The following is a 15877-nucleotide window of genomic DNA, read 5'->3' on the forward strand; positions in this document are numbered from 1 at the left end:
TCTATCATTTGGTATATAAAGAACTGAAGCATATGAAGTTTAAATGACCTGCTTAAGTTTATATAAAGTAGAAAAATTAATATATAAATTCAGGTCATTTTGACCCCAAGACTAGGGTTCTTTTATTTCTTATCATAGGCACAATCTAGTAGAGGATGCAAAAAGTAACTACATGTCATGCAGTTAAGGAACACTGCCAAGGCCATTAACTGTGACTCCTTCCCTTGGCCTGGGATAGTGTAATTGGTGTACAGCCCAAAGATTATTTTGATTGATTCACACAGTAATTTAACACTTTTTAAAAAGTAAGTTACTGTCTTAGTCTGCTTAGGCTGCCATAACATAAAACCATAGGTTGTTTTAAACGACAGAAATTTATTTCTCATAGTTCTGGAAGCAAGAAGTCCAAGATCAAGGTGCCAGTTGATTCAGTTTCTGGTGGGAGCTCTCTTCCCAGTTTGCAGACAGCTGCCTTCTTGTTGTGTCCTCTCCTAGCCTTGGTGTGTGCATGTGGAGAGAGAGAGATCTTTCTCTTTCTCCTCTTAGAAGAATACCAATCCTATCAGATTAGGTAGGTCCCTACCCTCATGATTTCACTTAACTTTATATCCTAAAAGCTTTATCTCCAAATACAATTGCATTAGGGGCTGGGGCTTCAACATATGAATTCTGGGGGAACACAATTCAATCTACAGCAGTTACTAATATTTAAAAATCAAAATTTCACGTGAAACTTCAGACTTCTGGCTTCTGTAAAAGCAAACAAAACAAAACAAAACAAAAACAAAACAAAAGCCTGCAGGGTCTGACCCCTTTGGACTTCTCTTAATACATGACAAAAACAAGAAAACATCGACAACAGAGAGAGGGGGGTTGTGGCTTTATGGGCATTCTTTCCAGTTCAGCACAGTCCCCTTTTAATACCTGCTTGGCTGTTTGTAAGCATTTACTTTTGTGATCCTTGGATACAGAGTATCCTGAAAGCGTTCTAGAGCTCTTGTGTGTAAATCTATAGGTTTTGGATGTATTTCCCCTTCATCTGCTTGAGGAAATTGAAGTTCTTTCTTTGTAGGAGAGTTGCCTTGCAGGTGAGCGTCAATAAAGTAGTGAATTTTGTCCATAGACAGTGTTTACTTATAGCCTGGGAAATTATGAAAGTTATCTTGGGGACAGTATTCAAATGTCAAATAGTTATTTGGATCCATGGTCTACTCTCTGACCTTGCCATAATTCTTAATCTTCCTGTGTCCCTGACTTTGTAATTATATTTATATCATTTCTCTTAATCTACTTCTCTTATCCGTATTTAGAGGCAGTTTTTTGCAGACTTCACATAGTTTTAGACAATAATGCATACTTACTGAACACAGAGAACTGTATGTTTTTATTTCAAGAGAGACTCAGAAATAAGAATATATTGTCAAATTACATTTTGTGATGTAGAACATACATCATAGCATCATAGGGCACTTAGGGCCTCATTCTGAAAATTATATCATTCATAGTTCTAACATTTGACTCTTCCATTTTAACCTTCCACATCTTTTACTTCTTGAAGATATTACTTTGGAGATAGATCATAAACACTGGTCCATGTACACCAGTCACCATATCTTGAAAATTCTCAAGGATTAGATGAAGCAGGCAACTCAGTCATACATATAGAAAATGACAAGAGTGAAGGTATTAGCATTTTGGTGTAAATGTCTTAGCTACTCCAAAGATGATCTATCCAGATCACAGATTGAGGTAAGTTTCCAAGTCTTATAGCATAAGCTCCATGTAGACAAAAGAAAGAGGTCACACTTTAGTACTTCTTGGGTCTCAATTTCTTTATCTACAAAATAGGGACGATAGGAATATCAGCTAATATAGTTGTATAAGGATAAATTATCTGAAGCATGTAAACTGCCTAGAATAATGGCTGGCACTTAGTAAGAACTAACACGTTTTATTATTTAGGGGGGCAGTATATCCAAAAGGTTAAGACAATGTTTTTTTTTTTAAAGATTTATTTGTCTACTTACCTACTTATGTACCTATCTATTTACTTATTTTAGAGAGAGAATGTGAGAGAGGGCAAATGAGGAGAGGGGCAAAGGAAGAGGGAGAGAGAGAATCGTCAAGCAGACTCCCTGCTGAGCATGGAGTCCAACCCGGGGCTCCATCACAGGACCCTGAGATCATGACCTGAGCCAAAATCGGGTCCACTGCTTAACCGAGCCACCCAGGCACCCTGACAATGGATTTTCAAGACAATTTAGTTTCCCTTTGTATCCTGTGTCCTCCACTTCCTAGTTATATGAATCAAGTTTGCAGTTTCTTTATGTGTAGAATGGGCAATAAAGAATAGCTACCTTGTCAGGTTATATAAATATATAATGAGACAGAAATAGTGTAAAGATCTTAGTTCAATGTTTGGCATATAACAAGTATTTGATATATTACAAGTAGATGTGTAAAATAGATGATTGTAGAATGCTAGTTCCAAATGGGGGGAAAAAAAGATCTTGGAAAAGCTTATAATGATATCAATGACTAGATTTAAAAAAGAGTGGATTCTTGGGGTGCCTGGGTGGCTCAGTTGGTTAAGCATCTGCCTTCCGTCCCGGTCATGATCCCAAGGCCCTGGGATCGAGCCCCGCATTGAACTCCCTGCTCAACGGGAGCCTGCTTCTCCCTCCTCCCTGCTTCTGCTCTCTCTCTCTCTCTCTCTCTCAAATAACTAGATAAAATCTTCAAAAAAAAAAGAGTGGATTCTTGCTCTGTGTATCTCTACAGTGTGAGATTAGGCATGATAATGCCTAATGTCATATTAAATCAAATTCATATCGCATTATGTGAATCAATTAAGTTAACTTACATAGCATTTTTAAAGTATGTAGTATTTGTTTTGTGTAAAGAATTAATATGGTGTTTTAAGAAACTTTGGCCAGGAGAAAAAAAGCTGTTATAAATATTTTATAATGTGTTGTTATTATTTACATTGACAGTGAAACAAGAAAAGCCTTCTTGGGGATTTTTATATTCATTGCCATGTGGCAAATATTGACTAAGATGTTTGTCAGTGTTCATTTTTAAGTATGATCATTTTTGATAATTATTGAAATAAGCTGTCAAAATGAATGCTTAGCATTTTAAAAAATTGACCAACTTTTCATGGTGGTTGTCAATTAAAAATGGAATGAAGCAGATTTTCCAAAAACATGTCATTACCTGACACTGAATTCTAATTTACTGTATCTAGTGGCTCTTGCTATTGGCATTTTTAGTATTTGCCATGGATTGAAACCTGGCTCCAAATAGGAATCACCTGGAGAAGGGTATTTATTTATTTATTTATTTATTTATTTATTTATTTATTTGACAGAGAGAGAGAGTGAGAGAGAGAGCATAAGCCAGGGGAGCGGCAGGCAAAGGGAGAGGGAGAAGCAGGCTTCCCGCTCAGCAGGGAGCCAGGTTCAGGGCTTGATCCCAGGACGCTGGGATCTTGACCTGAGCTGAAGGCAGATGCTTAACTGACTGAGCCACTCAGATGCCCTCTGGAGAAGGATATTTATTTATTTATTTATTTATTTTTAAAGATTTTATTTATTTATTTATTAGAGAGAGAGAGAAACAGCATAAGAGGGGAGAGGGTCAGGGGGAGAAGCAGGCTCCCCGCTGAGCAGGGAGCCCGATGCAGGACTCGATCCTGGGACTCTGGGATCATGACCTGAGCCGAAGGCAGTCGCTTAACCAACTGAGCCACCCAGGCGCCCTGGAGAAGGATATTTAAAATAGAGAAGCCCACACAGACTTCCACCCTTGGAGATCTTGTTTCCTAAGGAAAAGGACCAGGAATCTGTACTTATAAAAAAAAGCGTCGTAATGATTCCAATGATCTTCTGAATTGGGAAATGCTGATCTTTTGCTCTAACACATCTTTATTCCAGTCCTAAAAATACAGTGCATGAGATTTTCATAAATCTTTGCAAAGATTCAGATAAATATACTTTTTGGTGAACTCTACTTGAATCATTTTGGAAGAATTTAATTATGTGAACTCTATTTGAATCATTTTGGAAGAATATGTGAACTCTATTTGAATCATTTTGGAAGAATTTAATTATGTGACATATTTTATGTAAGGGCTTTCATCAATTACAGAAATAAAAGTTTTAAGAAGCCTCAACTTAAAAATTAAGTTTTTGACCTTGACATTCCCATGAATCTGTTGTTCATAAAATATTTCTCACTGAGGCACACTATGGACAATTTTTATAGTGGATATTTTTATTTATTTATTTTTAAAAGATTTTATTTATTTATTTGACAGTGAGAGATGGTGAGAGAGGGAACACAAGCAGGGGGAGCTGGAGAGGGAGAAGCAGGCTCCCCACTGAGCAGGGAGCTCAATCCCAGCACCTTGGGATCATGACCTGAGCCGAAGGCAGACGCTTAACAACGGAGCCACCCAGGCACCCCTATAGTGGATATTTTTAAAGCACAGGATGTTTAGGTTTCATATTTTTGTCATTTGCTTTTTAGGCTAAATAGTTGTATGTCTTGAGTTAAAAATCTTTCCCTTGGAAACTATTATCTGATGATACTTAAATTTTAATTTTTCTCTTTTTATTTTTAAAACAGGAGTTCTTGCAGTGTGCTATCAGCTCACACTATGTTTATAAAGCAATATCCTAAAATATTCCTGCAGAAAAAACACAGACTGCCTAAACTTTTCAAACAGGAGGGAAAAAGGTAATGATGTCTTCTTTTGGAAGCAAGGTTAATGTGTGTGTGCATTAAAGAACAAATGGAACTCAAATAATGAAAGTATTTGATCTGTTTCCAGCACTCCATGCTAGGGAGTTTGATAGGGAAGAGTAAATTCACACAATCATTTTGGAGGAATTTTAATTTATATGGTATGATAATTAGGACTAATAAATGTATGTTGGTCCTTTAGTTTTATCATTAAAATGAATAAGCAACTAGTCTTATATAATAAACATGAAAGAAAATACTATTAGGAATGTGAAAGATAATACAATAAAGGATACAAAAAAAACCTAAAAAAATTAAAAATTATGATAGAATACCTTATATAACTTGAGGTTAATTTGATAATCTAGATCTTATTGGTTAATTTTCTAAAAAAATATGCTACTGAATTTATTCAAGATGATAAAAATTAAGAAATTATTATAGTATAAAGAGAAATTGTGAAAAGTACTCTTCAAAAGTATTTTTTGAAGCAAAAAAGAACAAAAACAAAAATTAAAAACCCATAGCCCAAGTGATATCCCCAGAAGTTCTTTTCAGATGTCCAAGAAAAGGTAATTTCTGTGCAATTTAATCTTCCCAGAGTGTTGAAAATAAAAAATAGTTTGAATTTGCCATGTACATGTAACTCTGATATCAAAACTTAACAAGAGTGGTTACAATAATAAACAAGAAATACCAATTTTAATTATGATTATATAGGCAAACATACACAATAAAATTTCAGCAAATGAAATAATACAATAGTGTAATAGATTTGTATATCATGGTTAAGTTGGCTTCATCTCATGAGCATAAAGAAGGTTCATCATTAGAAAAGCTATTATAATTTTTTTTTTAAAGATTTTATTTATTTATTTGACAGAGAGAGACACAACGAGAGAGGGAACACAAGCAGGGGGAGTGGGAGGGGGAGAAGCAGGCTTCCCGCTGAGCAGGGAGCCCGATGTGGGGCTCGATCCCAGGACCCTGAGATCATGACCCGAGCCGAAGGCAGACGCTTAACGACTGAGCCACCCAGGCGCCCCATAAAAGCTATTATAATTTTATAATATTATTAACTCAATGAGAAACTGTATGATCTATCAATGCTGAAAAACGTATTTGATGTAATTCAGTATCTATGTCTCGTAAAATAAAATCATGCTTTTACGCATAATGTGTGCAGTAGGTGGCCATTAAATAGTACAAAACATTTATATTTTCAGCCAGAAAGAAATTACTCTAAAGTAGCAATAAAAATACCTTAAACTGAATTAAAATAAAATTTCATAAAATGTATTAAGAAATTATAAATCTCTACACTTAGCTGCACTGGTCCTTCATGTAATGTGATGCACCCATATATGCCTGGATGGTGGGACTGGAGCTCAGGTAATTCAGAGAAGTTTTTGACAGAATATAATTGATGAAACATGAATCTTGGCAGATACTAAATACCTACACTATTAAAATTATTCATCAATAGTCTTTACCTATTATCATTGCCATATTCAATGCTCTATAATTCATTTAACATAAATGTCATGTGACAGATATAATAGCAAGACTTTGAAGTATGGCATGTGCCTGGTTGTGAACATATGGTGAGAATGCCTGATGACAGGGTATTTGCTAAATATCGAAGTGCAGGAGGGTAGAAGAAATGCTTCATACAACCATTAAATCCATTTGGAGCAATGCCACATTAATGAAAATAAATGGAAGACCTGGCTGAGACATAGGGAAACAGTTCTTCCAGAGCTAAAAAATGTGAATACAGAGCACAAATGAGATCGAGGACTGCTCAAATGATTGTCTAAAATTTATTTTATTTATGAATTAGCTAGAGAGAAGGTAAATTTTTGGTAGATTCACAGATGTAGGATATCAAACAGACAACATTTCTTTTAGAAAAGCACTGAATTTTCACTCAGATGACTTGGATTTGAGTTTCTGTTTTGCCCAATTGTGGCAGCATGACTTTGGAATAGTCTCTGAATATCAACTTCTCTGTTTTTACTCAGGAAAAGAAGATATTAATATCCTACTTCAGAGTTATGCATGAAAAAAACTTTTTAATTGTACTAGCTCTTATTATTATCATGGACTATATATATAGGCAGTGATGTTTTATATAGATTTATACCAACTGTCAAAAAATTCTGCCTCTTTTCAAATGAGTTAATCAACAACAGCAACAATAACAATTTAATACATATAATACTAACAGTAACAAATCACTGCATTCTTCACTTCAACAAGTTTAATATTCACCCTTTTTTAAACAAAAAAAACTTAAATTTTTTTTTTTTAAACATTTTATTTATTTGACAGACAGTGAGAGAGGGAACACAGGCAGGGGGAGTGGGAGAGGGAGAGAGAGAAGCAGGCTTCCCGCTGAGCAGGGAGCCCGATGTGGGGCTCGATCCCAGGACCCTGGGATCATGACCTGAGCTGAAGGCAGCTGCTAAACGACTGAGCCACCCAGGAGCCCCTTAAAATTATTTTTAATTGAAATATAGTTGACACACACTATGAAATTAGTTTCAGGTGTAAAACTGCGATTAATCAACACTATACATTTTGCTATGCTCACCACAAGTGTATCTACCATCTGTCACCATACAGTGCTATTACAATACCATTGACTATGTGCTCTAGGCTGTGCCTTTCATCTCTGTCCCTTATTCATTCCATAACTGGAAGCCTGTATCTCCCACTCCCCTTCACCCATTTTGCCCATCCCCCCCCCCAATCTGGAAACCACCAGTTTGCTCTCTGTATTTATGGGTCTGTTTCTGCTTTTGTTTGTTTATACATTTATTTATACATTTGTTTGGTTTTTTAGATTCCTCATATAAGTGAAATCATTTGGTATTTGCCTTTCTCTGATTTATTTCATTTAACATAATACCCTCTGGGGCCATCCATGTTGTTGCAAATGGCAAGATCTCATTCTTTTCTTATGGCTGAGTAATATTCCATTGTATATATACCACATCTTCTTTATCCATTCCTCTATCAATGGACATTTTGGGTTGCTTCTATATCTTGTTTGTTATAAATAATGCTGCAATAAACAGGGGTGCATATATCTTTTTTAATTAGTGTCTTCATTTCTTTGGGTAAATACCCAGTAGTGAAATTACTGAATTGTATGGCATTTCTATTTTCAAATTTTTGAGGAAACTCTATACTGTTTTTCATGGTAGCTGTACCAATTTTTATTCCCATCGACAGTGCATGAGGGTTCCTTTTTCTTTACATCACCAACACTTGTTATTTCTTAGAAAAGACATAGACTTTTTTTTTTAAAGATTTTATTTATTTGACAGAGAGATACACAGCGAGAGGGGAACACAAGCAGGGGGAGTGGGAGAGGTAGAAGCAGGCTTCCCGCTGAGCAGGGAGCCCGACTCGGGGCTCGATCCCAGGATTCTGGGATCCGGACCCCAGCCAAAGGCAGACACTTAACGACATAGACTTTTAATCAGTACACCTTTATATCAGTTCATTTCTGTAGGAAAAGAAGTTTAAGGAAATGATATTAACTGAGAACACAAATAATAAGCACCACAGAATGGTAATCTTTGTTGAAGATATATTTATTAAATAAGTAATGTTTTGGGAGGGTAGGAATTCACGTATTTACAAGGAAGCTTGTATTCTTATTTGACTTTTGTAAATCTTTTGAATTACTTTTTTGGATAGTAAGCCTAGAGACAATATGATTTTTTTTTTCTTTTAGAGAATGAAAAAAATGACTAAACTGCAGCTTTTCTACTGGGAAATTTAGCCCACATTTTCAACCATTTATTCATTTGTCTGTGGGCTTATTTTAATGTTAAACTACAAAGCTGTGTATGGGCTTTGGTTATAATGTACTTGTTTCATCAAATTTAGCACCAAATCAAATGTTGCACTTAATATGCAGAGTGTGGCATTTTAGAATTTTTTGATATATTTTACTCAGGACATTTTAATGAAGTCCAATCAGTATCTATTATCTTAAAAAATTTAATTCTAATTAGATATAAGATCAAATAAGAACAAAGAGGAAAGGGTAACTTGCTATGTTTAGAAGGAGTTTCAGGTTTTTAACTTATAACAGGTTATAACAGGCTTATAACCAGGTAATGGTAATATTTAGTAAAACCATTTTAACTTAGCTTGTGTTATATAATTTACAACTGAATAATTTGACCTGGGAAGAGTAAAAGGATTTTAGCAATGTGCCATACTGTGCTTCCTGCCCACCAACCCCAGGATTTTACTAAGAGTATTCTTCAGTGTGCTAAAGGCATCCTGACCAGAAGAGGTTCTGCTGGGATGCTTCTCATGGGCCCAGAAGTCTGTATTGGCCAAATTACTAATCACTCCAAAAGCTGTCAAAGCATGTTTTGTGCAAAGAATTGATGCTTCAGTTTGGACTTTAGATTCTAAATAGACTAGGACATTCCAGCTGCTTGAATTGAAGCTCAGAATTTCACTTCTAGATCTAAAAGCAGCGGTAACACGTACCTTTGATCTGGGTTAAAATAATGTGGAATTTCTCTGTAATATATATATTTTTTTCCAAACACATTTTAAAACAGTTATTGGTATAGTACACATACTACCTTGATGGATTATAAATTCTCTCTGAAAGTGTAAGTGCAGAAAATGCTGGGAAACAAAGATGAATGTCTGGAGATGAAGCAACTAAAAACCTAGAGCAAATGGATTCTGATAGATGGACTTAAAAAAAAAAATCTCTGCAAAATTACTTTCTTAGCTTGTGGTTTTCTTTTGAGATTTGGACTCCACTTCATTCCTAGCATTGTGAAAATTACCCATGTGCTACAGCTACATCTAAGTAGTGCTTATTTCATGCTAGCTTGAATCTGGCCTCAGGGTAATTAAGCATAGGGTATCTGAAAAATATGTATTTAATATTAGAACAAATGAAAATATCCTTTTTTATGATTATAAAACCCCTATTTTCTCTGAAGTTCTGAGGTCTGTTGAATGAGATGCTCCTGTGTTTTTTTAAAGTCAGAACTATAATAATTTTGTTGCACTATTTTCCTCTAAAAAGAAAAACAAAAATTTATGTTATCTGGAAGAAACCTAACCTAAGAGGTAATAAAAAAAGTATATAAGTGTCAGAGGTGACAGGGGAAGGGGGCAGTTTCCACTGAGAGTGCTTATGTTGATAGCAGACCGCGTACTGGAAGATCAGCGCAAGCATCCCTGAGGAAGTGATGTTGAAGTTTAAGAATAATTAAGAGTTGGCTAGGAGAAGATGGTAAACAGTCCCTGAGACAAAAACAAAACAAAATAACACAAAACCAAAACATCCAAGCGCCTGTGATGGTCTTCACACTGTTTAGTATATAAGTGCTGGTGAAGCTATTTTGTCTGGTATACTAATTGCCCAGTTTAGTAGTTTCCCCCAGAAAGTTGTTGAAAAATTTTTTTCAAAATCTTTAGATAATTTCTTCCATATATATCAGGATGGGAGTGGTGGTGGCTGAGGGTGCAGGAAGAGAAGATAGGAGGAGAGAAAGAAAGAAAGAGAAAGGAAAGAAAGAAAGGAAAGAAAGAAAGAAAGAAAAAGGGAAGGGGAAAGGAAATGAAAGAAAAAAGAAAGAAGGAAGGAAAGAGAAAAGGAAGGAAGCGAAAAAGGAAAGAGGCAGTAAGGGAGAAAGGCAAGGGAGAAATGAAGGACTGTCATGCTAGCTCATGAGAGCAATATTTGGACCTTTTGGAGAATTCTGTGAAGGGAAGGGGAGGGAAATTTATAGGATCTAACTAGTTGCCTCACCCATGGTCTGATGTCTTTTGTGGCCCAAATCAAAGCCTTTACTATGACATAAAAATGAAACCCTAGATGACTTGGGGCATTATTGTAGCAAAGTGGTGGCAATTTGTAAAAATTGCCTAAGTGTGTAGGATTTCCTTGCATTAGAGTGGACTGTTAGCAAGAAAGTTTCAAGTCTGAGTCTAAAAAAAAAAAAAAAACTGCCATCCATGTTTACAACTGCCACTGAGGAATGGCAGATTATGCTAAAAGGAAGGCCCTTTTGTCACACTTCCTTCCTGATTGTTTTGCTTAGAATTGTCTGGGAATAGGTGCTGAGGAGGGTTCAATGGCTCTGGCTGGGGTAGAGGCATTCTAACTTGGAGCTGTGGAGCTATCCAGGAGTGAGGAAAGGCAGAGAAAACAAGGAACAGACAAGGAGCAAGAGGATCCAGGAAATAATTGGAGAAGTGTACACTGAGTAAGGAGAAACCATTGGTCCTAGGCATGGGGTTGAGGACATTTCAGAAAGCTCTATTAATGGATTTCAAGTATGCTGTGCTGTATGTGATACGGCATCTCTTTAGGTTAACCCCAGTGTTTGATGAACTCTATTGCACTTACAAATGCTCTAAATATTTGGTTTAGTTTAGTTTTGTTGAGGAAATATAGGCAGAGTTGGTTTTATTTCTGGATAACAAGACATGGAATAAAGAGTATTTAAGGAAGAAACACAGTGGCAGAGATGACATCAAAATGTAATCTGGGGAAATGTTGAAATCTTAAGGAGAGCTTTGTACTTCTGTGGATTTGCATGGGACTTTATCTAGATATTAAGACGCCAGTAGATCCCAGCTTTCATAATTTGTATTGCATGAAATTCCTGACCAATATCCTGATAATGGAAAAATGTGATACCATCAGTTAATTAAGAGATAGGTAGTGGACATGATGCAATTATGAGTTCAGCTGGAGGAGTATTGTAAATGCTGATGTATTTTCTTATAAATTCCATTCATCAAAGACCTTATGCAACTAAGGGGGAAAAGCCATCTTTGATTCAAAGGGAGTCATTCTATGCTTTGAAAGGCTATAGTTGAACATTTGGAACTTCTTCCAATTGTGTACTATTGGTGGCAGGAAATTTGCCTCCCTATGCCTCCAAATTGGCCTTTCCATTCTTCAAAACTAGATGCTTCATTCAGTAATTAAATTAGCCCTATGAGCCTGAGATCTCTTCAAGGAGATTACTATGAAATCAGGAAGAGAAATTCTAAAAGTTTATGGGACACATTTTCTCTGCATTTTTTTCTTCTCTTCAATAAATTAAGTCCAGCATAAGTGACAGTGTCACTGAATGGCTAGAATGGTGTTTTATCCATTGTTTTATCATTTTATTATTGTTTTATCATTGTTTCTCAACAGTCAGTAATCACCAGTTCCTATACAGAGGTCAGGTAGAGAGCATTGGTACTGAAGTAAGGTTGTCTATAGAATGTGGAAATGGGGATGGAAAAGAAGCTAGATAAAAGCCATTGAAGTGAGTGTGTAAGAGCTTAACTAAGCTAATTTAAGAATGCTGAGGAAAATTAAGGATCATAAAAATTAGATAATGTAGATTTGTAATCATCCAGGTGTATAACCAGTTCAGCAATGTTCTGTGGGTGGAAAAAGTAGGGTGATTAAAATGGAAAAATTAAAATGATTCGTATCTGGGAACTGAGAGGGTGAACAAAATAAGTGCTTCTTTGTATGGGTTTGGAGGTTAGCAAATGTTTGTTGAATTGGGTTGTGAATAGAGGGAATTTAGGTTATAAGTGAAGACAGAGCATGGTATTTGATTATTCTTTAATAAAAATATATTAATATATTGTTATATTAAAGGTTGTCTTTAGATATTCCACTTTTTTAAATTTGAGCTTCTTTAATTTCAATTAATCCTTAGTAGGTAAATAATCTTTTTTTTTTTTTTTTTTTAAAGATTTTATTTATTTGCGAGAGAGAGAATGAGAGAGAGAGAGCATGAGAGGGAGGAGGGCCAGAGGGAGAAGCAGACTCCGAGCTGAGCAGGGAGCCCGATGTGGGACTCGATCCCGGGACTCCAGGATCATGACCTGAGCCGAAGGCAGTCGCTTAACCAACTGAGCCACCCAGGCGCCCTTTTTTTTTTTTTTTTTTTTTTTTTTTAAAGATTAAATAATCTTTTCAAAATAAGTTCACTTTCTTGCATTTTCAAATGGCTTGTCATATGTTATGCAAAATGTATTGCTGTTTTATTCCACAGAATACATGTTAAGTCCAGCTGTTTACATTTAACTGTAGATTTTCTATTGCTCTTTGGAAACGAAGAGAGGAGACTTCGAGTTTGGCATAGACATTTATTTAGTAGAAACTAGGGAAATATTGCTTACCTCTGTCTAATCTTAAAATATTCTTTCTTTTATTATAAGAGATGACAGGATTCCAATGTTTGCTGTCAAGAGTATATAATGGAACTTGCTTTTGAATCCTCAGTTGTAACTTTGGATATGTTGGCAATGTGTAGGACAAAGTCAGCACTATTGTACAGCATAAGGCAAAGTTTGCAATTTATGAACTTGTATCTTTGGGATGGAATTTACCCTTAATTATTTCCCTGGTTTGTCATTAGTGATAATTAAGCTAAGCTTAACAAATGGAGTTAACGTAGTATACTTAAAGTGACTGTACTTATTTGTATTTTTATGAGTCAGGCTGACTTTAGTATCTAAAAAAAAAGGATTGAAGAATCCTATAGCAAACATCTTATTAAGATCCCATATATTACTCTGGCTCTAACTACTACCTAGTAAAATTTATGTGGATTTACAAAAAAGTCGGGGAGGGAGTTACAAAAAGATTCGGGGAACTGATTTTAAAAAGTTCGTAAGAGCTATAATACAAGAATACATGGATTGCAATGTGTTGTGATGGCCTTTGGACTAATCACATCTGGGTTTAAATTTCAGTTTTGCAGTTTGGCTATTGTGTTGCCTTAAGAAGATTAGCTAAAACTTTGAATCTTAGTCTCTTCATCTAAAATGGAGACAATAATACATACTCTACAGTGATGTTGGAGGACTGAATGAGATAATGTATACAAAATTTTATTTTAGTTTGTTTGCTTGGTGCTGGTGCTAATCCCTAGCACCTGAATTTACTGAGGCTTTTTTTTTTATCTTTAATATGGCCAATTTAAAAACATAGATAGCTACAAAAACTATTATTTTACTAATGCATGATTGTGTAATATACATTGGCCATTTAGAAAACATTGGTCCACTGCGTTATACAGATCTTACAAATGTTGACATGTTTATGCAATATATGAAAATGACAATTTTTAATATCAACACTGATCATCAGAAAGCCTTAAGTGTTAGGAGGCTGTCAAGTTTACAGAAGTGGATACAAGTTTTCCAAAAATCAAATTTTTACTTGAAAGCTTAAATTTTATCATAAGCAACAGATACTGTATATTTCACTCATTTTTGAGAAAATATATTCCAAACATCAAAGTCATTTATTATAGTTTGTTTTTTGGCTGTTCTTTCAAGTAATTATGGAGTGCAGTGAAAAAAGTGGATAGTTTAGCTTACAATTGGATAATAAACTCACTTTTACTTGAGACAAAAATCTCTTTGAAATGCTGCAAAAATTCTTTATACTTTTCATTTTGTCACACAGAATATCATGAAAAAGTGTATTGAGGGTCAGAATGTTGAGATTTAATAAAGTTAATATTTTTTCTGGCTTTTTAAAAATTGCAAGTGTGTGGCAGTGAGGAATCCAGTGACTGCTAGTATAGTTTGCTCTCATTATTTTGAATCATGCTTAGTTGCAAATAGTTTTACCCGTCATTATTTTTGCATGATTAAACTCCAACACAGCAAAAAGAGGCAAATCACATCTTAATTGTATTGTGATCTTTTTAAATAATATTTTTTCTCTTCACAGTTACTGAGGAATTAAATAACAGGGGTTTCCTATAGTCTATATAACTCAATGATTACATGAAACATGATTAATATTTTACAATTAGATTCACAAAATCAAAAATTTAATAATATCACGGTGGCAGTGAGAATGTAGAGCAACTGAAACTTACACCTTGGCTACTATTTTAGCCACTTTAGAAAATAATTTGGCTAATTATTAATATAATTGAGGATGCACATACATTATGACTTAAAAATTCTAATTCTGGGTGTATTCCCTGGAGAAGCTGTGCATATACAAGATTAGTCATAGTAAGCAAGTTTGTATACAGCAAGCAAACAAACAAAAGGCAAAACAAACCTGGAAACAAAAATCCCAGTTGCCCACAGACTAAGAAAATGGGAATAGAAAGTCCCCTTTGTGGTATATAAATATAATGAAATCTTACACAGCAGTAAAATGAATGAACGATAGCCATTAAGTCTCATAAACACAATGTTGAACAATAACAACCAAAAAGCGAGTTACAGAATACTTAAGAATCACTTCATTTCTATCAAGTGCAAAACTAAATATGCAAAATTAAAATTAGGTTTTTAAAGAGATGCATACATTTTTGACTAAAATGTATAATGAAAACCAAGGAACAAAATTCAGGGTAGTGGTTATCTCTGGAGTGAGTGCTACATCTGTCCATGGAGGAGTAATTGTACAGTGCCATAGGTACTTTAAAGATCTGAGTGAGTATATTAACACTATTTTATTGTTACTCTTAAACTTACAATATATTATGTATGTTTTTAATTTAATTATCAATAGAAAAATGCCAAAACTTTAAACAGTTAATAGCAGAGAAATGAATAGAATTGCCTAATTACTAGCTCGTTATGGTAATTATCCAATTCTATAGATAGGTAATTTCATGCATCCGTATCATTTACCTTGAGTAAAAATTAATTCAGAAATAATTAGATGTAATGATACCAAAAAAGTATGGAAAGATTAATAGAGGACATTAATCTGTTGTACAGTGGCTATGTCTATTTGACAGGGTCAAAATATTTTTGAGCAGAATTTAGCATCTTTAGAAATTTCTTCTGCAGGAAAATTCCTTGTACCTTCTTCTGGAATATTCTTTTTTAAACTCTTCTCATCTTGAATGTCTCAGTTTAAATCTCTCTGTGAGAGACATTGTCTTTTCCTTTTTTAAAGATTTTATTTATTTATTTGACAGACAGCAAGCACAAGCAGGGAGAGTGGCAGGCAGAGGGAGAGGGCTCCTTGCAGAGCAAGGGAAGCCCGATGTGGGACTTGATCCCAGGACCCCGGGATCATGACCTGAGCCGAAGGCAGTTGCTTAAGCAACTGAGCCACCCAGGCACCCCATTGTCT

General features: G+C 35.1%; 1 protein-coding gene across 1 annotated transcript in view; it reads left to right on the forward strand.

Moving 5' to 3' along the window:
* The window catches only part of CNBD1 (cyclic nucleotide binding domain containing 1), a 400860-nt gene that overhangs the window by 40630 nt on the left and 344353 nt on the right, over window positions 1-15877 (forward strand). The window contains exon 3 of the mRNA XM_032421749.1: window positions 4630-4740. Within this exon, the coding sequence (XP_032277640.1) occupies window positions 4630-4740 (111 nt within the window). The remainder of the gene's footprint in view (window positions 1-4629; window positions 4741-15877) is intronic.

Source organism: Phoca vitulina, unplaced genomic scaffold (genome assembly GCF_004348235.1).
Source record: "Phoca vitulina isolate PV1807 unplaced genomic scaffold, GSC_HSeal_1.0 scaffold25, whole genome shotgun sequence".
In the NCBI taxonomy this organism is placed as follows: domain Eukaryota; kingdom Metazoa; phylum Chordata; class Mammalia; order Carnivora; family Phocidae; genus Phoca; species Phoca vitulina.